Source organism: Oncorhynchus keta, chromosome 15 (assembly GCF_023373465.1).
Source record: "Oncorhynchus keta strain PuntledgeMale-10-30-2019 chromosome 15, Oket_V2, whole genome shotgun sequence".
In the NCBI taxonomy this organism is placed as follows: domain Eukaryota; kingdom Metazoa; phylum Chordata; class Actinopteri; order Salmoniformes; family Salmonidae; genus Oncorhynchus; species Oncorhynchus keta.
The window spans coordinates 30,886,952-30,911,914 of NC_068435.1; the positions used below are offsets into that span (position 1 = coordinate 30,886,952).

The window sequence follows — 24,963 nt, forward strand, 5'->3', positions numbered from 1 at the left end:
GCTTGGACCTAAGCAGGCAAGTCCTCTCCCATAGCCATGCCGCCAACCTCATGCTCTCTCTGGTTTCTCACTCATTCAATATATCAATACAAATGGAGGATCATTTCAGAATACATAGAGGACCAGATAAATAACTAAAACACGCTTAGAGATGGTCATTCAAGGACCAGGATTATGCGGTCAAAATTGCGAGAAGTTCACATGTACATTAGCTTTTTATTTTTACAACATTACAATGGTCCAAATGAGCTCTCTGGTTTTGCTATCTACCGAAATAATGCTAACGTTCACTTCACATTGAGCAGAGCAAAACATTGTCCCAGAAGAATACACATTTCCTCTTACCCATGCATTCTAATTGAGAGATAGCCAGGAGAGTCTGCAGTCAGTTGTACTCTGTCTGTTCAGAGGGGTTTTATTGAATCTACAGTCTACATACTGGCATCTACTGTTAGCTTTGGGAATGCAAACTCCCCCAATCACATAAGCCTATTTTGAAGACTGCCAGTAATGACACCATTGTGTGAGAGAAAAAAGGACAAAAGTAATGCAAATGAATTCATGGTGTTGACAGTAGTATATTTTGAAGCGTTGCATGAGATCTCATTACGTTGCATAAAAGCAAAAACACCTAAAGTAGCTAGCAGTAGTTGTAAAAAATAAAAAAAAAGTACAAATACAGTCATGATATCGAAGTACACACTTGGTTCGGTATAGAACATTTCCAAAAACAGAGTTGTTGTGCGTGATTAGGCAAAACAATAGATTTCAATGAGTAATACAAATGATAATGTTAAAGGGACACTTCGGGATTTTGGTAATGATCAACTTCCCCGGAGTCAGATGAACTCGCGGGTGAAAATGTCATGTCTCTGCAATACAGTCTGAAGGAAGTTACTAACTAGTGTTAGCGCAATTGCTAACTAGCGTTAGCACAATGCTTGGAACTCGATGGTATCTACGAGCATGCTAGCAGTTACCATAGATTTCCAGTCATGGTGCTAGCGCAAGTTAGCAATTGCGCTAACAGTAGTTAGTAACTTCCTTCACACTGTATTGCAGAGACATGACATTTTCATCCGCGAGTTCATTTGACTCAGGGGAAGTAGATAAAGGGCTTCATCCTGAAATATCCCTTGAATACATTCTCATGCCATGTAACCACAGTATGACTATTGATAGATATTGATATGGTAAATACTGTACAGGGACGGGAATACAATAGTCCAGGTTCAGCAGTAGCCAGTTCAATGAACTGACTCTCCCTCTGTGACGTTGCTATGTACTTGAGTTTCAAAGCATGTATTTGGTCATGGTTCGTGTGTATTTGGCCAAGGTTGTGGAAACAGTTGGCCAGGCACATGGATTAGGTATTGTACTGGGTTGGAGTTAATACAGTATATCCTCCATAGAGTGAGAAAAAGGTTCAGCTATATGATTATATTACTATACGCTATAAAGAATAATATCATCTGATCTCACAAGCTACATCAGCATGTTATATAATGTGTGTGTGTGTGTGTGTGTGTGTCATGTACAGCATGTGCACTGACCTCAATAATGTCACAAAAACAGAGCAACCAGCAAAGCCTGTACATCTGAAATATACTGAATTAGCAGTGAGAGAAATGTATGCTCACATGACTAAGTCGCTTTGGATAAAAGCATCTGCTAAATGGCATGTGTTATTATTATTATTATTATTATTATTATACTGTATATGAAGAAATGACACGCTCAAAACTCCAGAGAAGAAAACATTTGCCCGTCCTATATCAAGAAATACTTCTCCTTATTTCAGCTGAATATATACTTTTCTGCCTTTCAAGAAGAGACAACAACACATAACATCTCAGTTCCAGTTTAGTTAACCGAATAAGTATCAAGTATCCAGTAAGACTATTCAGTCCTCTGCTGCAGACAGCAGCTCTCCCTCCACCAAGAATTCCTGTTTCAAAGTGTCTTAAGGCACGGTTTTCGGATAAGGGAATAATCACCATGGAATCAAACGGCCGTGGAGTGGATATGGGAGGAGTCCCAGAGGTTCGGACACCATCAAACCCCACCCCTTGACCCCTCAGACGACTTCAGACTCGTGAAGCGCCAACGCCAGGGGTAGCGTGGCCCCACACGGGCCTTGGAAATGGTACCTGTACAGCAGAAGCACGGCACACCACACACACACACACACGACAAAGCAAGGATAAAAGGAGAAATCTGAGAAATGCTCACCAGTGTCCCTAAGGAAATGTTTGGTTCTTAATTTCCCTGACAAACATCTGATCAATCAGATCTAAGACCAAAGAGCTGATAACGCTGACTGATTTCAAACCTGAAAAACTGTGTGATGCAGTAGAATCATGAATAAAACACAGGCTTCGTTTTGACGAAGAATCCCTATTTGATTAAATATATCCCGTTTTACTAAAAAAAAAATATATATATATACACACACTATTTGACTTCACAAAATGTATTTGTATTTTGCACATCAAGAAAAGAAATTGAAAATCCCCAAAGAAACTTGTATTACGACAAAAACACATCATTTTCTAATAGCGGTGGGCTGTGGCTTACGTGAAGCGCGTGGTCTCAGAGGTGGTTTCAATGTTGAACTCTGCTACTGGCACACCCCTGGACGCCACCTGGGGGGCAAACATGGCTGCCGGGTACACTATGGAGGAGGTGCCAACCTACGGGCAGATAGAGAGCATAGGCACCAGCAAAGCCATTTCAGAGAAATTTGTGTATATTATACATAGGTCTGAACATCAGTTTCAGGTGTGTGGTGCTTTACATCAGGCTCTGTCTCAGCGTATGACAAAATCTTACTACATACTAAAGTGTGTATATAAAGACTGAGATACATAGCAGCAACAGGATTCTCCAGCGACTACGAGGCCAACTCACCACCAGACACAGATCACAGGTGTCCAGCACCGTCTCCACCTTGGTCAAGACGTGCGAGTCCAGAGTTTCCCCGAACCAGGTCACATTGGGCCTGAGCAGACCATGGCAGTCACTCTTCTCACACCTGCACATAAAACCACCAACGGATGACATCACACACAAGGGATGACATCACACATAACAGGTGTATGGTTACTTAGGATTGAGAAGAGGTCAAGTTAAAAGCAAATAACACTACCGCCACCATGTGGAAAAGATTTTATCACTGTGGCTTCGATTTTCTATGGTAGACTTGTGTAAAAAATATATATATATACATACATACATACATGTCAACAAATAGACGGAACCATACTAATCATCCCCTACCTTGGCAGCTCCTCTGGGGGAATCTTGGCATCACTGGTATCTGGGTCAGGAGAACTGTGGAACAATCGAATACAACCCTTTTTCTAAAAGTCAAGTCACACATCCAATGTAGAAGATTCACCTGAGCAGGTGGTTGTATTGTACTGAGGAGCTGTAGTGCCGCTTACCCTTTCCCCTCTAGGGCAGCGCATATTGGGCTGCCTTGGTTCACAGCCACATGTCCACAGCTCACACAACGCGTCTCAAACAGACTTCCTGATGATTCACCGGGGAGAAAAACAGAACTGAGCACCGTCCAGACACTTTGGAGAAGTCTCTCAAAAACATGCTGATAATGACAACATTTGTCCAAGTAGGATTTACCTTCAGGGACACTAAAGTCAATCTTATCCTTATCTTACGTTCAACTTTTGACAACAAGCTTTGGAAACCACCACTAGAGCAAGGGCTAATTATTTGAGTACATCTTCTGAGCTTACTTATTAACAATGGAGCCTCTCTTGAAACAGTGCCTTCTTTCTAAAATCATATTTGACTGCCTTGTCTGAACCAATCCCTGCTGCCCAGCCCATTCCATCCCTCTAAAAGACCCACTTAGCCCTGTCCCAGCCCAGCCCTCTCACCGTGGATCTTGAGGACATGTCTGGATCCGGCCTGGCGGTGCAGATCATCTATGACCTGGGTGATGACTACCACAGAGCGGCCCTGCTTCCTCAGCCGGGCCTCACACTCTGCAATGGCCAGGTGGGCCGCATTGGGTCCCTTACTCAGCATCACTTCTCGTCGGTAGTGGTAGAACTCCCACACCAGGGAAGGGTTCCGAAAGAAGGCCTCAGGGGTGGCTATGTCCTGTGGACAGAGATGGACAGGGACATGGGTGGGGAGGGTGAGGGAACAGAGTTCACAGGATGCGGAGGTAGATTCTAAGGGTGTCAGGGTGGAGATGGATGGGATAGTCTACATTGTTAAGGGCAGACTGGATGAGAGTAAGTGACTAGGTAAATAGCAGGTGGGAGGACTGGGTCATAGTTAGAGCAGAGAATGGCAAGGCACGCTGAGTTGTAGATATAGAGATCCCAGGGAAAAACAAAATAAACATGACATTTTCACATATTTAAGAGTGTGAACAAGCTCCCATAAATAAACACTTAGGGGCACAGGATGGAACAAACACAAGTTAAAGGTTTGTTTTGATTCTCCCTCTCAAAGTGAATCTCTGATGAGACTGTCCTACTTAGATTAACTGATACTGGCTCCAGCTCCTCAGCTCTCCCTGGGAACCGCACACAGTAACCGTGGTTACGCCTAACCCCCCCCCCTCATTGTTGTTGTCAAGACAAATCCATTGATACGGGAGTACACTCCCCTCCGTATGTATTTGGACAGTGAAGATAACATTTTAAACGTGGCTCTACACTCCAGCATTTTGGATTTGAGATCAAACGTTTCATATAAGGCGACAGTGCAGAATGTCACAATGACTACATAAAGCTTGTGACTACAAACTTGTTGGATGAATTTACAGCTTTGGTTCTGTTTCGGATAATGTTTTGCCCAATAGAAAGTGAATGTGAATAATGTATTGTGTCATTTTGGAGTCACTTTTTGTAAGTTATAATAATAATTTGGTGGGTTCTTATATTTGTCCTATTTCACACATGTACAAGCGTTTATACAACGGTTAGTTTGGAATTCCCGTAGAGTCCATCTTGCCCATGATATACTGGACATTATACAACAGGTGGGTCTAATCCTGGATGCTGATTGGTTAAAGCCACATTCCAGACGTTGTTTTTTCCACAAGTTACCACTGACTAAAGAAATGACGTTGAAATGCCTATTTAGTCTGTTCCATCTGACTGCGCAATCCACAGTCTCACCAGCCCAGCCAGGCAATTATAAACTTGATCTCCACTATAAAAAGCATCTTGACATTATCTCCCATTTCTTTTAGACTAACATTTAGTTTTCAACAGCAGAGATTCGTAGAAACCTTGCAGTCTTTCTCTTTGACATTTGCAACATTGAATTTCAATATTGAAACAAATCTCCAGCTGTCCCGTAGTAATGAAGGTGTCGGGAGTCAGGATGAGACAGACAGGCAGCTTTTCTCAGCGACTCGAAATCATGAATCAGCCGGCATCATTTTTATGGATATATACAAAGAAATGTCAATAGAAAACAGGTCAAATGAAATGCAGCTTTTTTTTTGCCATGGCAACCTACAAAGTTCTGGAACTATCAACCAACACTTGGGTAGTTTTGCTTTACATGGCAGTCAATACGAATTGAACTAATGACCAGGGTACGCCTAAAATTGCAATAGACAACCAGTGTTAGTGAATGTAGCACCACGTTTTGCTAAAAAATGTATGGTTTGGGAAATAATCTTGCTTTTTAATGCTGGTAACCCATTGCATAAAAGCAATAATACTCTTGAACCCATGTGTCATGGTAACATTTTTAAATGCATGTATGAATTAGAAATGTGTTTTTAGCATATACCAACTCACCAAGACACTCTAGGAGAGTGGGGTCACTGCCACAATCATGAAATGTGAATGATGATGAGTGAGACGGACAAAGATCATACTTCCCCCAAAAAAGCTAACTTCCCCTGCTATTGGTCATCGTGAAAGGTAAGCATGTTTTGTTGTAGCCTTTGTAACTTTCTCACTCATCACTATTAATTCATGATTTTTCTAAATTGGTCAGAAACATCTTATTTACTCACTTGGAAAGAATTACTCTAGTCATCATTCCCCATTCAGTTCCTATTGGGCAAAACATAATCCAAAACACAACCAAACAAACTGCAAATGCATCCAATGTATGAGCCAAATGTATAGAGCCAAATGTAAAATTTGAGCTTCACTGTCCAAATGCATACGGAGGGGAGTGTTTATGGCATGATGTAAACGTCTGCGTGTACATGAGCATGTTACAGATTGTGAAATGAATTCCTGTAGGTCTATGCATGTCTGTTTTACATTACCTGAGATTGCCATTTCCTCCAGTAGCCCGCAGCACCTCTAAAGGTAGGCACTCCACTCTCTGCACTCACACCCGCCCCAGTAATGATGGCTATGTGCCTGGCTTTAGAGAAGACCTTCCGGAATTCAGACATATCTACAGAAGATAAACATTTATACATTAATAAGAGCCATTAGAGCAGGGATGGGAAACATTGATGGGGGGGGCACAAAAACCTGAACTCATCATGAGGGGCCGCAGTTGCTCGGGGGTCTGCGTACCCCCACATGCAGTCAGAGTCAGAACTAGCCTTTTGGGGGCCCCCAAGTAAAATTGTTGGGAGGCCCGCCCAACTTGCAAACAAAACATTTTCTCAGCCCCCCTCTTGACAGCGGTGAGACATGTTTGGGGTTTTGGAGTTAATTTCATGCAATTCTATTCATTTTCCCATGGGGCGGAGAGAAAAGTTTACAGTTTTGAATATGATAGCCGAGTGAGAGTGACTAACAAAATCAATTGGGGCCCCCTGGTCGGTAATTCGACCACGATTACAACAAGTTTAGATAGCTGGCTAGAATAATTTAGCAATCTAAAGATGTTTAGCTGACATGGGGTAATGGAGTAACTGACATAACAATAGAAAAACTGCTGATGCCCATCCTAATTTGTTATTATTAATTTACTTTTTTGGGGGTGTACAATGTACACTAGAATGTAAAGCCAATGTATGGAGACTTATGAATTCAGCTCATGCATGTGGTAGGACTTTACCTGAACTGGCAGACCTGGTCATCTCTACCAAAGGCCGACGTGTCACTGGAGAAGACACGCGAGGACCAAGTCCAATTGAAACTAGATTTCGAAGAATCATTGTCACTACAGCTCTGTAAGAGAAGACAGAAAGTTAGGATAAGTATTTTCTGACTGCATTGGAATAGTTTGTCCTAGTTAAATATTGGTGACACAGATGGACAAACTATATCATTACACATTTGCATTCATACACTTTTAATGCCACGGTCATTTATACATGTATCCTCATCGTGTCATTTACTTGTTTGAATGTGGGAATGAGAATTGTCACCAGCGCCTGATCAATGTCAACTGGCTGCGATATACATATTTACTTGTTACATTTTACATCGCGTTGTGCATGACAGCCTTGAATTTTAACACGTTTTGCGTGGGCATAAGATTACGCATTCTAAAGGGTATTTAGGCAAAAACGTGTCCAAACCAGCAGTCTACACAAGTAGTGTTAAAAGTTGATTATCAGTGAGCAAACTCATTCAACTGTGGCTCGTAAATCAAATCGTGTTTTATAAAAACTAACAGAATATTAAATGAATAAATATCATTTCCTCAACGATACTATAGCCTACATTTCTAAAACTTTGAAACAGGGGTATAAAGAAGAGCCATCTTGAATACTGAAAGTAGCTAAATACCAAAAGTAAAAATGTTACATGCAGGCAAATAAGGTGTACAACGATCACTACATGGAATTGCCTTTTTCAGAATAACTCGAGTTCATGCATAACACGTCCATACATACCCAGCAGCGTTACCAGATGGCGAGGCAGAGTTTGTTTACTTTTCTTAATGTAATTAATTTGAAAAACCGTAAAGACTCCCTTGCTGTCGCAAAGCATTGAAGATTCCGCACCAAAATCCACTGTGGAGGGGAAAGTTGTAGGCTAGTAAAGTTACTAGTGCCCTCTGGTGGTGTACGTTTAAAAAAATATCCCCTGACCTCATACAAGATTTCCACTTGCTGATCAACATACATACAGGGGCTTATATTGATCATTTAACTCCATAAATCCGCATTGGATAGGCTATTTTGAAAATGTAGGCCATTTACTTGATTATTCATAATTGTTTCCCTTTATTCCATTCTCATTCCCCTCTGTCTGCTGTTGGGTTAAGGAGCTTTGTAGTGGCGGCTCCACCTCGCTTCAAAAGTCACATCTCCCTCTCCGGTCTCTACCCGTTCAGTTTTTTTCCTCCCCATCAGTACCTCCTCTTGAGCGGTGGTGGCTCTCTGTCTGTCCCAACCCCCCAGTCGTCACTGGACGCTGCTCAAATTGATGGCGGCTTCTCCAGAGGACCATATAGACCGCCGGCCGATCAGGAGAGTCCGGTCCAAGAGCGATACCCCGTACCTCGCCGAAGCCAGAGTTTCCTTCAACCTGCGCACAGGTAGGTTGCTTCTCACGTTTGGCCATTGATTGTGTTCGATGCATTGTAGCGTATAAAGCACTGCACCTAACCTTACTAGCCTATTGTAAACTAACGGTTTTGTAAACACATAATTCTATTTTATCGTATTTGTTTTTACTGAGACTGTGCTTGATCTGCGCTATTGCCAGTGGGCTCTAGTGCATGTAGCCTATGATATGGAAGTTTGGTTTTGCCTCATTTGCAATTTTGGTAGCATTTTGGACAAGTTTATCATATCAATCGAATTGTCTGATTGCTAAAATGATCATTTGCGATTAGGCTTTGTAAGAATAAGAACAATACTCATGATCATTATTCAACGTGTGAGATTTTATTTCGTAAGAGAACGGAATTAGGCATGAATTAAATTCAGTTACATAATAGAGAAGCATTCGAATGGCAATATGAGCCCCAATGTCATCGTAGTCACCAGCAAGGTGTCCAGGATTAGGCTACACCGGATAGATCCCTGACAGCGAACAGATTGGTGTTGACTGTTAAAGCACCCGTGTACAGTGCATTAGGAATGTATTCAGACCCCTTCCCCTTTTCCACATTTTGTTACATTACAGCCTTATTCTAAAACGGATTAAATGTGTTTTTCCCCCCTCATCCATCTACAAACAATACCCCATAATGACAAAGCGAACACAGGTTTAAAAAAAAATGTTTTCTAATTTATTACAAATAAATCAACAGAAATAGTTGATTTACATAAGTATTCAGACCCTTTGATAAGAGACTCCAAATTGAGCTCAGGTGCATCATTTTTCCGTTGAGCATCCTTGAGATGTTTCTACAACTTGATTGGAGTACAGCTGTGGTAAATTCAATTGATTGGACATTATTTGGAAAGGCACACACCTGTCTATATAAGGTCCCACAGTTGACAGTGAATGTCAGAGCAAAAACCAAGCCATGAGGTCAAAGGAATTTGGGGAAGGGTACCAAAAATTTCTGCAGCATTGAACGTCCCCAAGAACACAGTGGCCTCCATCATTCTTAAATGGAAGAAGTTTTAAACCACCAAGACTCTTCCTAGAGCTGGCCACCCGGCCAAACTGAGCAATTGGGGGAGAAGGGCCTTGGTCAGTGACGCTTCCCAATCAATCTGACAGAGCTTGAGAGGATCTGCAGAGAAGAATGGGAGAAACTCCCCAAATACAGGTGTGCCAAGCCTGTAGCGTCATACCCAAGAAGACTCAAGGCTGGAATCACTGCCAAAGGTGGTTCAACAAAGTACTGAGTAAAGGGTCTGAATACTTTGTCATTGTGGGGTATGTAGATTGATAAGAGAAAAAATAATTTAATACATTTTAGAATAAGGCTGTAAAGTAACAAAATGTAGAAAAAGTCAAGGGGTTTGAATACTTTCTGAATGCACTGTATGTTAGATACATCCAAGTTATTACGTACAGTGTAAGAATATATTAGTGTATTGGATGTTGATTCGATTTTGGTTATGACTTGTGGGAAACGTGCACAAATTTCTCCCCTCGAGCACCTAGGTGTATTGCATTCCTTGTTACCATGGTGACTTGGCATATTTCGGGCTGAGTCAGTTGTTAGACCATGAGGTCTATATATATGTTTTGCATTGTAACAGCATACAGTCTGAACCAAATGCAGCTAAATGTAGCCTTTCAATCAAATATCGTAGTTATTCGTATTTCGATATCATGCTAAATATTCTGTGTGATTGCCATTTAAAAAAATATATATTTACCTTTTTTTTAACGAGGCAAGTCAGTTAAGAACAAGTTCTTATTTACAATGACGGCCTAGGAACGGTGGGTCAACTGCCTTGTTCAGGGGCGGAACGACAGATTATTAGTTGACAAATAGTCAATGCATCAGTTCAATAGTCTTGCAGTGCTTCTGTCACACAGCTGGCTGGCTGTGGTGCTGAAACTGCTAGCTAGCCAAGTTTGCCCGCCAACATTTCTTGCAAAGACTTCAAATAACTTAAGGTAAAGTCTTTGAATGTTTTATTTTAGGGACTTGTTTTGTCTTTAACCTGCTATATTTTGTTAAACCAAACTGTATTGCTACATTTCTGTTTTGATCATCATCACGCAGTTCTCCATCCAGGCGAATTGCAGTTGTTTTTCCAGTCACGCCCACACTGTGACTAAACTGCAGCATCAGTCCTGATGAGGTTAAGATTGGCTTTACTTGTGTTGTTGATTTAACACACAATATTGCACACCAGCTTGTAGTCCTTTGTATAGTTTCGGGAATAAATACTTTGCAGGCTATTGATGTATTTTGGAAATGTCTACATTCTTGTGTTTTGATTTGCCCCAAAACATGTTTTACTATGAGAGAGAGAGAGAGAGAGAGAGAGAGAGACTAAAGTCATCAAGCCATTTGACCAGAACCTGTTTCACACTGTCTGTTCTAATGAGCCTGTCAGACCGTGGAAGGGAGCAGGCTGAGAGGGTTATGACTTTGCATGTCTCAGTCCTCCTTTTGCCACTATTGGGAGGTGGCCTTAGTGGAGAGGGGGCAGGAGAATGGGGACCACCACTACTAACAGCTGAACTATACCCCACCAGCATCTACAGGATTCTTGGAATAGGCCTGAAGCAAGCTGCTAATGTATATTCTACTGGATATGACCACAAATCTGTCTTTGCCAGACACCACAGATCACAATATGGTGTCAGATATCCCACTCACTCATAGACACACACACACACAAACTTGAACAGACACAACATTCTGAGAGGACAACTGCAAATGTCTGAGGATACAGTTCCAAAGGCACTCTATTGTCTGATTGGCCGATGAACGTGTTGATCAACATAATAAAGATTTTTCATTCGTGGCTTGAAGAAATCAGTATGCAGTTCTATTCTGTACTCTGAACGGAAACTGCTGAAACATTTGGAACCCTGTCCTCCCAGGGTCACATACAGTAGGCTCATATAGTCTCTGCAGTGAGGCTAGCTCAGCCCTGCAATGTTATAGCACCATGGCGTCCATTTACTTTATGACAGGAATTACCCCATCATTGAATCAGGGGTGAGTACAGTAAGGATTGAGTATGACAAGACATAGGTATATTGAATTGGTCTGTTTAGCATCGTGTGGCTAATTTGATTGGTCTCTTTGATTAGATTAACCGGAGCTGAGTCATGCTGCTGGCTGCCATGTGAGTTCATCCTTAACATAGTGGAGGTTTCTGTTGTTGGAAACCACAGCTAGGCTAAGCCTTGTTCTCTCTCACTGTTATGAAGCACCCAGTGATGTGATGCTGTACATTTGAGTCCTAAATGGCACCCTATTCCCTATATAGTGCACCACATTTGACCAGAGCCCTATGGGACGCAGTCGAAAATCAGAGCAGCAGGTGACCATTCCAAAGGAGTATGTGTGTATGTGTGTGTGTGTGTGTGTGTGTGTATCTGCAAGCTATACATGGCTTTGCTTTGAGCGATTGGAACTACATCTGTCAGATGACTTAACAAGGTGAAGCCAGGATTCCAATCAATCATCCCAACAGGAAATTACTGCTAACCAGAGAAGCTGGTTGACACTTCCATTTCACACTGTGCACACAAATGCAGAATGAATAGAATCCAGTCCCATCTGTACAGGAAAATGAAGGATTAGAATGGCAGGCTGCGGAGTGAATATTTGGGTGAGAGCTGTGTGTGTGTGTTTGTGTGCATGCTTGTATGCACGTTTGCGTGCATGTTTGTGTGCGTGGGTGCATGCGTGTGCTTGCAACGTTGTGTGTATGTGTGTGTGTTGCCTGCCTGCCGGTCAGTCCAGCAGCTCTCTCATTAGATTAGTCTGTTTTGTTTGCTCATCACTTAGGCATAGCTTAACAACAGTCACATCTGTTATCTCCCTCTCCCAAACAGACACACACACACACACACACACACTTCTCCCTTCCCTATACACACTCTCCTTTTATTTATCCTCATTCATTCTCTTTCACACTCTAGCATACTGTCATCTTGCCTCACACAGTTTCACTTACTGAAGCCCACCTTTGCCTCTCTGTTTCACACACGCAGTCACACAGTGTGTTTTAAGTTCAGATGTACTGGTTGTCAGTGGTCCCTTCAGTTAGCTGTTACAGTGTTTTGTGGAAGGCATGAACCTTAACTTTGTGAATGGTGCTCTTTGGCTCTAAAATGAGGTCAGATGGAAAGAGATGTATACTTTGTGTGTGTGTGTGTGTGTGTGTGTGTGTGTGTGTGCGCCCGTGCATTTGTGTGACAGACATACAGAAAGATTTGTTATACTGTAGTTTTGACTGTTGACCCCTCAACCCCTACAGCAGTGGTATTCAAACTTTTTCAGCAGGGATCCCGTTTTTTTTTACCTTAAATTCGTTGCATTTTACTTTCTTATCAAAATGAAGAGAAAACAATAAGCACATTTACTCAATAAAATTGTATCTTCCAAATTGTCTTTCTTTAAAATGTTTGTATATTGTCCCATATGATAATCTGTACTCTTTAAAGATGCACTATGCAGAAGTCGCTGTACCATTTCCTGGTTGCAAAAATGTATAATATTTCACCTAATTTCAGTTTGTGACAAAACAAGCAAGTATATTGTAGAAAGTCATCATACCATCTGAACAGTTGTGAAATATAATAAAAAAATATATTGTATTTTTACCAAAAGTGAAAGACGTAAAAACAAAACTTTTAAAAAAAATGTGAAGTATAGAACTAGTGCATATAGAACAGATCTACTGCTTCTTAGACTTTTAGACTCACATTTCTGTGACTTGTGAGGTTTCCCAAAAATAAACATATTGCGGCTGTACGTTTTGGCGACCTCACTGCAGTTCCCTTTGAATACCGCCCTGCTAAAGTATTGTGAAAAAAATCCAATCAGACAGGAGACTTTCATCTGTGTGTGATTGTAAATTGGATCTGTTTTTTGGTTTAGTTCAATCACATGTTTTGTGCACTCCATATAGGATTGCTACACTCATTGTTGATCTGTCTTAAACCAAATACTGTGTATCTTGTAATGTCATGGATGTGATACACTGTGCATTTCACAGGGGTGGGCTACTGTGCAGTAGTTAGATGTCCTGGGCAGCTGAATGCTGTGTGTGCAGACTAAGGCGTGGGGGCGTGCGACAGGGGACACTGATGGCTAGATCTCCATTGCAGCACATGGGCTGAATGTAAATAGCCCGTATGGGCTGGAGACTGGACTGGACTAGGCTGAGCTGCATTGCAGGGGACATGAATTTGAAGCTATTTTCATACACATACACATGGATGGATATACACACACACATACACACATACACACACTCCATTTAACACATGACTCCCTTCCTCAGTACCAAACATACTGACAACCTCTTCACAATGTTACGGGAACATTATTTCCCATTCCCAGATGCCTAGTATCAGTATATAAGCATTACCTGTCACGCCCTGATCTGCTTCACCTGTCCTTGTGTTTGTCTCCACACCCCTCCAGGTGTAGCCCATCTTCCCTATTATCCCCTGTGTATTTATACCTGTGTTCTGTCTGTTCGTTGCCAGTTTCTCTTGTTCATTCAAGCTAACCAGCGGTATCCTGTCAGCGGCTCTTTTCTTGTCCTCCTGGTTTTTGACCTTTGCATGTCCTGAACCTGTACCCGCCCGCCTGACCTCTCTGCCCGCCGTCCTGTACCTTTGCCTTACCCTGGATTTTTGACCCCTGCCTCCCTTGACCTGTCTTTGTCTGCCCCTGTTGCCACAATAAACATTGTTACTTTGACAGTCTGCATCTGGACCTTACCTTGATTCCTGATAGTACGAACTGGCCATGACTGACCCAGCGGACCAGCTCCGCTACGCCATCTCCTCCCAAGGAGCCACCATTGGTAGGCACAGGGAGTTGCTTCGCGGCATAATGGAGGGGTTCCAGGCCATGGCCGATCGTCATGACCAAGCATTGGACATGTTGCGGGAGCATGTCCATGGGTTGCCTTTAGGCAGCCGACCACGAAGGGTAACCTCCCAGCCCCTCTGTAACCCGCCTGGTAGCAGTGCCGTCACCGCGGTTTCCTGGGCACCCCGTTTACCTCCCCCGGAGTGCTATGATGGAGATTCCAGAACCTGCCAGGCATTTCTCTCCCAATGCTCCCTCGTTTTTGAGCTGCAGCCTTCTTCTTTCCCCTTGGACCGCTCAACGATTGCGTATATTATTACGCTGATGTCCGGGAGGGCACTCGCCTGGGCCACGGCGGTGTGGGAGCAACAGTCTGCCTCAGAGGTATTCGTGGCGGAGGTGAGAAAAGTATTCCTGGCGGAGGTGAGAAAAGTATTCCTGGCGGAGGTGAGAAAAGTGTTTGAGGCTCCGGTGTCCGTGAGAGAGGCTGCCCGGAAGTTACTCCAGCTCCGGCGGCACACCCTCAGTGTGATATACTATGCGGTGGAGTTCTGCACGCTAGCAGCGGAGGGTACCTGGAACCCGGAAGTGCGGTTCGACAAGTTCCTGCATGGATTATCAGAGGAGGTAAAGGATGAGCTGGCAGTCTGAGAACTACCAACGGGTCTCGATTCACTCATCGCTTTAACCATCCGGATCGATGGTCGGCTACAGGAACGTAGGAGGGAGAAGAGGTTCGATTGCGGTCCCAATCCCTCACTCAGGGATCCCACCATGAGCTGATAAACTCCGGACATCCCTGAAAGGATCCGTGCTTACCCGTGTCCCTCCGAGAGCCTCCCGGAGACTGCCGATTCACCTCTTCCCGAGCCGATGCAGCTCGGCAGGGCTAGGCTATCTCCAGCCGAATGCATACGCAGACTTGAGACCTATAGTTGTCTGTATTGCGATACTGATGGTAATTTTGTGTCTTGTCCCTTCAAGAGAGCTAGCTCATTCATTGGAGTGTGTACACTGGAAGGTCTGAAATATAATGGTTCTTCTCCTCTCTATGCCATCCTGCTGTGGGGCGACCAGTCCAAGTCTCTCCAGGTACTCATCGACTCGGGGGCCGATGTGAGTCTCATGGATGTTACCCCACCGTCCGAGCTGGGCATCCCCACTCAACAGCTCTCCATTCCCATGGGTGTTAGAGCGCTGGACGGGCGCTCTATAGGCTGGGTCACCCACAAGATCACCCCTGTCACCCTACGAGTGTCGGGGAACCACAGCGAGGCTATCCAATTCCTGCTAGTTGAGTCCCCGCAGGTTCCCGTGGTATTGGGATTCTCTTGGCTCCAGCGACACAATCCCTCCATTGACTGAGCTTGGAAATTCCCCCGGACCTCTTCGCCAGCTCCGCAGAGTACCAGGACCTCCGAGAGGGGTTCAGTAAGGCCCGGGCCACTTCGCTTCTGCAGCACCGACCGGTATCCAAGAAGGTCCCCCCGTGTCATCAATGGCACAGCCTGCCTTGACCTGTCTTTGCCTGCCCCTGTTGCTACAATAAACATTGTTACTTCGACAGTCTGGGTCTTACCTTGATTCCTGATATTACCAGTCCGTTGCGGTACAGTAATGTTGAGTTCTCACCCTCACTGCTTCTCTCTCCTTCCTTCCCTCCTGGTCTCTGTAATCACTCCTGTTCCAGAGAGTACAATCAATATGGCCAGATGGATGGTGGAGGGTGGCAGGACAGAGCCCATCTAACACCACCCTCTATCTTCCTGTCTCACCTGGACCTTTCTGGGGGAAACGATAGTGTGTCAGAGTGAAGCACATCACATAACCACCGGCCAGACAAGATCCACTCCCAGTTTTAAGGCTGCCTGTATTTGATCTCTATTCGAGCCCGTCTCTGTTCTACCCTGAGCGGATCTATCTCCTCTACTTCATACACTTTGCTTGAGCCTGGTTACTCTAACTGCCTCACTGCAGGGTAGGGTTTCATATACGGTGCATTTGAAAAAGTATTCAGACCCTTTGACTTATTCCACATTTGGTTACGTTATGGCCTCATTCTAAAATGGATGAAATAGTTTCCCCCCTCATTAATCTACACACAATACCCCATAATAACAAAGCCAAAAACAGTTTAGACATTTTTGCTAATTTATAAAACATTTAACTGAAATATCACATTTAACTATATTCAGTCCCTTTACTCAGTACTTTGAAGCACCTTTTGGCAGCAATTACAAGCTGGGCACACCTGTATCCGGGGAGTCTCTCCCATTCTTCTCTGCAGATCCTCTCAAGCTCTATCAGGTTGGATGGGGAGCGTTGCTGCACAGCTATTTTCAGGTTTCTCCAGAGATGTTAGATCGGGTTCAAGTCTGGGCTCTGGCAGTGCCACTCAAGAACATTCAGAGACTTGTCCCGAAGCCACTCCTGTGTTGTCTTGGCTGTGTGCTTAGGGTTGTTATCCTGTTGGAAGGCCCTTCTCCCTCGATTGCGCAGTTTTGCCGGGTGGCCAGCTCTAGGAAGAGTCTTGGTGGTTCCAAACTTCTTCCATTTAAGAAGGATGGAGGCCACTGTGTTCTTGGGGACCTTGAATGCTGCAGAATGTTTTTGGTACCCATGCCCAGATCTGTGCCTTGACACAATCCTGTCTCGGAGCTATGGACAATTCCTTTGACCTCATAGCTTGGTTTTTGCTCTGACATGCACTGTCAACTGTGGGACCTTTATATAGACAGGTGTGTGCCTTTCCAAATCATGTCTAATCAACTGAATTTACCACAGGTGGACTCCAATCAAGTTGTAGAAACATCTCAAGGATGATCAATTAAAACAGGATGCTCCTGAGCTCAATTTCTATTCACATAGCAAAGGGTCTGAATACTTCTTTAAATACAGTAGAAGTCGGAAGTTTACATACACTTAGGTTGGAGCCATTAATACTCATTTTTCAACCACTCCAAAAATGTCTTGTTAAACTATAGTTTTGGTAAGTTGGTTACGACATCTACTTTGTTCATGACACAAGTCATTTTTCCAACAATTGTTTACAAACAGATTATTGCACTTATAATTCGCTGTATAAGAATTACAGGGGGTCATAAGTTTTCATACACTAAGTTGACTGTGCATTTAAATAGCTTGGAAAATTCCAGAAAATTATGTCATGACTTTAGAATCTTCTGATAGACTAATTGACATCATTTGAGTCAATTGGAAGTGTACCTGTGGCTGTATTTCAAGGCCGACCTTCAAACTCAGTGCCTCTTCGCTTGACATCATGGGAAAATCAAAATAAATTAGCCAAGATCTCAGAATAAAAATTGTAGATCTCCACAAGTCTGGTTCATCCTTGAGAGCAATTTCCAAATGCCTGAAGGTACCACGTTCATCTGTACAAACAATAGTACGCAAGTATAAACACCATGGGACCACGCAGCCGTCATACCGCTCAGGAAGGAGACGCGCTCTGTCTCCTAGAGATGAACGTACTTTGGTGCGAAAAGCGCAAATCAATCCCAGAACAACAGCAAAGGAACTTGTGAAGATGCTGGAGGAAACAGGTACAAAATTATCTATATCCACAGAAAAACAAGTCCTATATTGACATAACCTGAAAGGCCGCTCAGCAAGGAAGAAGCCACTGCTCCAAAACCGCCATATAAAAGATAGACTACCGTTTGCAAATGCACATGGGGACAAAGATCGTACTTTTTGGAGAAATGTCCTCTGGTCTGATGAAACAAAAAATATAACTATTTGGCCATAATGATCATTGTTATGTTTGGATGAAAAACGGGGACTCTTGCAAGCCGAAGAACACCATCCTAACTGCGAAGCACAGGGGTGGCAGTATCATGGTGTAGGGGTGCTTTATTGCAGGAGGGACTGGTGCACTTCACAAAATAGATGGCAACATGAGGAAGTAAAATTATGTGAGTATATTGAAGCAACATCTCAAGACGTCAGTCAGGAAGTTAAAGCTTGGTTGCAAATGGGTCTTCCAAATGGACAATGACCCCAAGCATACTTCCAAAGTTGTGGCAAAATGGCTTAAAGACAACAAAGTCAAGGTATTGGAGTGGCCATCACAAAGCCCTGACCTCAATCCTATACAACATGTGTGGGCAGAACTGAAAAAGCGTGCAAGCAAGGAGGCCTACAAACCTGACTCCATTACTCCAGCTATGTCAGGAGGAATGGGCCAAGATTCACCCAACGTATTGTGGGAAGCTTGCGGAAGGCTACCCAAAATGTTTGACCCAATTTTAAACCATTTTAAGGCAATGCTACCAAATACTAATTGAGTGTATGTAAACGTCTGACCCACTGGGAATGTGATGAAAGAAATTAAAGCTGAATGCTCTACTGTTATTCTGACATTTCACATTCTTAAAATAAAGTGGTGATCCTAACTGACCCAAGACAGGGAATTTTTACTAGGATTAAATGTCAGGAATTGTGAAAAACTGAGTTGAAATGTATGTAAACTTCTGACTTCAACTGTATGTTATTGTTATATATATATATATACACACACATTTGTCATTATTTTGTGTAGCTTGATAAGCAAAATGTTTTATTTAATCAATTTTAGAATAAGGCTGGAGCGTAACACTTTTTGGGGGTCTGAATGCTGTCTGAATACACTGTTGTAGGCTGGTTATTGAATTGAGACATCATTTGGGCATCGCATTTTGGAAAAAATGTGTATTTATTTAAATATATTTGGGTACATCTTCACATTCTTAATCAACTAGTATGGCATATTAATTACGTTAAATATGTTAACATTTTGATAACTTTGAGTCACCAGTAGGAGTGGTAACACCAATGACGGTAACACCAATGACGGTAACACCAATGACGGTAACACCAATGACGGTAACACCTATGAGAAATGTGTGGTTTTTGGGGATTTTCGTAAAAGGAGGCCATAGATGCTCAAATCTAAGGTCCTTCCCGTTAAAAATAATTTACTAAAGTTAGATGATTCATAATTTTGCTAACAATGTTATTTCCTTTGAGTAATTGAGTAACACCAAGTGACACTTTGGATTTAGACACACCAAATTGTAAATGGAATCCTGATTTAAAAAATAAAAAAAATGATATACTAAAAGGGTGTAATTAGCAAATCATTTAGTTTAATATAGACTCCTCCCCTGAAAACAGTTTGCCACGGGAGGGTATGCTCAAGATCCTTGTACAGTATATCTTTGTACTGAGGGATTTTCAAGGAGGTAACACCACTGACTTAAAGCTGAGGGTCAAACATTATACTAGCAACAAACAAAAAAATATTTTAATAGCCTTATTTGTTTTTATTGATCTCTATACAATATATTCAATACTTTTGTTCACCTTTAGTATTAATAATAATAGATAATATCTCTAAATCCCCAAAACATATTGCTACAACTCTACACATCACGACTGGGACAAGTAAAATTGCTTACCCTAACTACTTTAAACCATGCATAAACATAAAGTGTTGCAGAATAAACAACTTGCATTATGTTTTACTGTTGATAAACAGTTAAATATTAACAAACATGATATTTAACTATTTGTAATTTTTTGAGTGCTTTTCAAGGTTGCAAAGTCAAGGGATGCAAATGCCACCTCAATTCAAGAACGACCCCAGTAGTCATTGCATCCTGGACATGGGCGGCTACGTAACTATGGCTTTAACAGAGATGACAGTTTGAGTTTACCACCAGTTTAAGGATTAAGAAGTTTAATCACTATAAATTTCGACTCCTACCACAACCGGATTAGATTATCCTCTTTCTTTTTTAGCCCCAGTACAAATTAAATCACATATTCTGGAGGTGTTTGCACGGTCAAGATTGTCTGGGAACATTTGCTGTCAGTCTTAACGTGCCGATTTCCTTTCTTCTTCTTCTTCCTGTTAAGGTGCAGTGCATCTGAGATTGATTGCTTTTGGGGCTGGTGCCAGCATGGACTCTGCTAAACCTGCAGTATGTTAGCTGTTTGGTAACAATACACAGGACTATTATTAAGCATGTTCAACAAAGTGGCAAGAGGTTACACCCTACACACGCGCACACTCACATTTTAGTCATGCAACGCACGTGTTCTTAGCGCAGTCCATGTGGATCAGCACAGGTTGTACCATCGATCTCTGACTAAAACATGTCATGTTGAAAATAGCTGTATAGCTGTGCTGCACCGAGGCAACTAATCGTGCTACGAATCCTTTCAAACATCAGAACCAACCACCTGACTAGGAGATCGGCCATCATCCTCCACTTCAGATGAAAGGAGGAGAACGGCAGATGTCAACCATTGAAAGGCCTGAAGAGATTGCACTTTATTTTCTCTCTCTTGTCTCTCTCTTTCTCTCAGTCCCTCTATCGCCCTCCCCATCTCTCTGCTAGAGTGTGGGAATGACTGGCTGTAATATGCTTTCCACGTGCCCCCCCATCCCCCATGTGAAATAATGCGTTCTGCAAAAGCTCTCCAAGCTGGGGAAAGCTGCGTGACAATGAGGTTATTAATCATATTTATAGTCAACGTGGAAGAACGTTCGGTAAGGGGGTAGGAGAAGGACGGTGGGGGGGGGATAGGAGGTGTTGAGGCACTGAATCCCAATGACAGCTCCACCACTGCCAAAAGCCAATATGCTGCCTGGAGGAGGTGGGGTGTGCAGTGTCTCTTTCTCTACACAGCCTGTTTTTCTTTAATTCAATCTGCAGAAAACCCGGTGGAGCGCTGTGAATTTACCACTGTTGGAGTTTGTGCAGGCAGTCAGCATTGTTGTGAAGCCATATGGAGGGAAAGGCATAGCTGGTAGTATCGCAGTACAGTTTCCGCTGCACAAGACCAGCTCTTTATGATGTTTCTGCTGACACACAGATGAGAGCTCTCAGAAAGAACTCCTGTGCGGACTCGGCTATCCGCATAGGAGAACCCTTTTTGGTTCCAAGTAGAACCACTTTGGTTTCAGATAGAACCCTTTCCACATAGGGTTCTACATGCAACCAAAAAGGGTAATACCTGGAACCCAAAAGGGTTCTCCTAAGGGGACAGCCGATGAACCCTTTTTATCTAAGAGTGTAGTGTACAGCAGTAACCTTGGCGTCCATTCAGTCAAAGTTACACTGCAGTAACTTTGTAATAATCTGTGCAGTATCTCAAATAGAATTGATCACTTGCACTATGTACTTTTAATGTAATCTCTACTGCAATCCAGGTCATTTGGTTCTGCTATTAGATGAAGCACAGTGATAAGACAATCTGTTGTATAAATAAACAAAATATCTGACATTGTATTCCTTTTTGAACTTTGCTCAGCTTTTAAACGGTTGAAAGCGCAATGATAGACTTTTTTTCATTGGAATTTGGTTGTGCTATTAGGTGGTTGCTTGGAAACTCAACTAACTTTTTGAGTGGGTGAAGATAGGATGTAATGTACTATATATTATCCACTTTGAAATGACATGGTGTGCCCAGTGGGCAGATGTGTTTTCATTGGGTAGAACTAGAGCAGCCAATGAGAATGGGCCATATTTGACGTTGTGGTTTGTGTGGCTCATCCATTAAGACAGCTCATTACGGGAAATGATGTACCCACCATTCAGATAGTTACGTGAGTCCACATTAAGCCTGACCAGTAGGCTATATGAAGAGGAAATGGGTACAGTAGGTGTAGTAAAAGGCAAGAGAGGTTGTATTAGGTGCTTAATGTTATATTCATTTTTGCATATGACGCTCTTACCTGGAGCAATGCATGAATCAGGGGAGGCAGTATACTGATCTGGAATTCCACACACACTACTACTTCACTGCCACCATGCAAGATTGAAATTGCTCGATACTTTACATTGTGTTGTAGAGCTGCGTCAGCATTAAACTGGGAGCGGTTACAGCTGTCTGCCCCCCCCTATCCCCCAACACCTCTGCCTTATTCCCCCTGGGACCCTTGGGGACGAGTCCTGTGCAATTAGCATAATTGTGTTGGGACTTAGCGGTGTGCTCTGTCGCCAGTGAACTACTGGGCGTAAGCAGTTACATAAAGCAATGCCACCCACCCATGAGATCCAGAGCAGAGCTGCATGTATAGCGTTTGAACATCGACTGAGTCATCGCAGGCTGGGAACGACTGAGCTCTGAGAGCCAGCAATCCATTCACAAAAGAGGAGGGAGAGAGGGGGAAGGGGGAGATAGAGAGTAGACAACAAGGAGCGCAGCGGTAGCTAGAGAGTTACAAATTAGAGATGTATAGATAAACCGGAGGGAGAGCTATAGAAAGGAGATATGGAAAGAGAGAGAGTCGACAACAGGGAGTAGTAGAGAGTTACAAATTACAGATGTATAGATACACAGAGCAAGTGTGTGTGTGGGAGAGCGAGGCCTAGCTAGCTATTATGCACTTCCCAGAGGGCCACCATGTGCCAAGCTGCTGCCAAGCCGTCAGCCTACCTGTGAGTGTTGTTGCTGTGCTCAACTCAGTGGTGGTGTGTTTGCTCTCTCTCGTCTCAGTGCCCACATAGCAACAGTACATTGAGAACAGATGCAGGAAGGAAGCACAGTCTATCAAACTCACAAGTGTAGGTTTGACATGCTGTTTATTTGGATATCGAACTCACAGGCCTCATTCTAGATGAATATCAAACTCGCAGAGCGAAGGTTTTGGATTCTACCTATCGGAGTATATTGTATGATCCGCTAACAAGGCTTGTATTGGAATGAGAAAAAAATAAACATCTTTGTTATTTCTAAGAGCTGCACATGTCCTACAATTCTTCACGGAGGCCCTGACTGTAGGGTTTATACTTCACTGTAACTGAATTAGGATTGGAACCATTCCTTCTCCCCTGTAAGACCTTGCTTCATTACTCTAGCTATGTGCTCACACACACACTCCTCTCACTAACCTTGTAGGGACCCACAATTCAGTCCCATTCCAAATCCTATTTTCCCTAACCCCAAAACCTAACCATAACCCTAGCTCCTAAATCTAAAACGAACCCTAAACCTAATTCTAATTCTAACCTTAACCATAAACCCCTGTAGAAATAGCATTTGACCTTGCGGGGACTAAACCCCCCACCCCCACCCCCACACACACACACACGCACCCCCTTCCTCCTCAGTTATTAAAGCAATATTAGTTTTCCCCAACAGTTGCCGTGTGCCATCCTCGGTCACCCTGCTTGCAGCTCTGTTTCATCTTTAGCACACTAATGTAAACGTCTAGAGCAGCGGCAGCCTACTCCATAAGCAGGCACAGAGAAGGACAGTTGGGGATACGCTGAATATACTACACTACATATGTCTATCTCCAGTTGTGTAGTTTTGTTATTCTACAGGTATCTAATTAATAACAGTTAATAAGGTGGTTTGCTGTTGTAGTATTTGATGTATTGACTGGTGCATCTCTCCTCGTCTCTATCTTTAATAATGTTTTACATACTGTTTTACACATTTCATATGTGTATATACTGTATTCTAGTCAAGGCCAGCCTATTCAACTATTGCTGTACACACTATTCTATCCATGTATTCTTCAGATATACTATATATTCTATCCGCATACTGGCCATAATGTCCATAAATCTACCAAATACATTCGGAAAGTATTCAGACCCCTTGACTTTTTCCACATTTTGTTACATTACAGCCTTATTCTAAAATTGACTAAATCATTTCCCCCCCCTCATCAATGCTGTGGGGATTTTTTTTGTCAGCAGGGACTGGGATATTATTATTCCTCCTCCACCAAACTTTACAGCTGGCACTATGCATTGGGGCAGGTAGCGTTCTTCTGGCAAACCCAGATTCTTCCTGCAGATTGCTAGATGGTTGAGTGTGATTTATCACTCCAGAGATCGCTTTTCCACCGCTTCAGAGTCCAGTGGCGGCATGCTTTACAGCACTCCAGCCAATACTTGGCATTGCGCATGGGGATCTTAGGCTTGTGTGTGGCTGCTCGGTCATGGAAATCAATTTCATGAAGCTCCTAACTAACTGTTCTTGTGCTGACATTGCTTCCAGAGGCAGTTTGGAAGTCGGTAGTGAGTGTTGTAACCGAGGACAGATGATTTTTACTCGCTACACGCCTCAGCACACTGCGGGCCCGTTCTTGGGCCTACCACTTTGCTGCTGAGCCGTTGTTGTTCCTAGACGTTTCCACTTCACAATAACAGCATGATGATGCTGCCACCCCGTGCTTCACGGTTGGGATGGTGTTCTTTGGCTTGCAAGACTACCCCTTTTTCCTCCAAACATAGCGATGGTCATTATGGCCAAATAGTTATATTTTTGTTTCATCAGACCAGAGGACATTTCTCCAAAATGTATGATCTTTGTCCCCATGTGCAGTTGCAAACCGTAGTCTGGCTTTATTATGGCGGTTTTGGAGCTGAGGCTTCTGCACCTCAATCCATCCCCAATGGACCATTCAGTAGAGGAAGCAGGTACATCAGCAGACTACGGCTAAGGCACTGTTCAGGAGTTGAGGCAGATATGGTGGACTGATTTCTGTGCTCTTTACTTGGTAGAGAAACCCATATTCTGGGAGATGTACAGATGTAGCCTAGCCAGCTGCACAGAGCATCAAGAGCATGCCTACTACTGTTCAGCTGTCTGCAGTAC

At 43.0% G+C, this 24,963-nt stretch overlaps 3 protein-coding genes across 5 annotated transcripts in view; 1 reads left to right on the top strand and 2 right to left on the bottom strand.

Annotated features, from left to right (window-relative positions):
- The window catches only part of LOC118394762 (solute carrier family 22 member 23-like), a 457,726-nt gene that overhangs the window by 337,009 nt on the left and 95,754 nt on the right, over nt 1-24,963 (bottom strand). The gene's annotated exons all lie outside the window — the stretch shown is intronic.
- On the bottom strand, nt 559-7,959 carry LOC118394769 (NAD-dependent protein deacylase sirtuin-5, mitochondrial). Of its 2 annotated transcripts, none has more exons than XM_035788304.1 (9): nt 7,808-7,959; nt 7,024-7,136; nt 6,275-6,408; nt 3,903-4,128; nt 3,447-3,534; nt 3,280-3,333; nt 2,911-3,034; nt 2,578-2,693; nt 559-2,150 (listed from the first exon to the last, which is right to left on the bottom strand). In XM_035788304.1, exons 2-9 carry the CDS (start codon nt 7,121-7,123, stop codon nt 2,078-2,080), a joined length of 915 nt encoding a protein of 304 aa, XP_035644197.1. In that variant the 5' UTR covers nt 7,124-7,136; nt 7,808-7,959; the 3' UTR covers nt 559-2,077. The 2 variants fall into 2 exon arrangements, with proteins under 2 accessions (XP_035644197.1, XP_035644198.1); XM_035788305.2 differs by lacking the exon at nt 7,808-7,959 and adding an exon at nt 7,307-7,454.
- LOC118394767 (phosphatase and actin regulator 1-like) overlaps nt 8,082-24,963 on the top strand; it is an 82,637-nt gene continuing 65,755 nt past the window's right edge. Inside the window, exon 1 of one of the 2 annotated variants that reach the window (XM_052463851.1) lies at nt 8,082-8,454. In XM_052463851.1, the coding sequence (XP_052319811.1) occupies nt 8,343-8,454 (112 nt within the window). In that variant the 5' untranslated portion in view covers nt 8,082-8,342. The remainder of the gene's footprint in view (nt 8,455-24,963) is intronic. The other variant, XM_052463855.1, reaches the window with a different exon arrangement.

Bases quoted from the DNA above. Each gene is read 5' to 3' on its own strand.
- LOC118394769 (XM_035788304.1), bottom strand. From the start codon at position 7,123: ATGATTCTTCGAAATCTAGTTTCAATTGGACTTGGTCCTCGCGTGTCT. The intron at 6,409-7,023 runs GTAAAGTCCTAC...TATCTTCTGTAG, and splicing joins GACCAGGTCTGCCAGTTCAG to ATATGTCTGAATTCCGGAAG. The intron at 2,694-2,910 runs GTGAGTTGGCCT...ATCTGCCCGTAG, and splicing joins CCTGTGATCTGTGTCTGGTG to GTTGGCACCTCCTCCATAGT.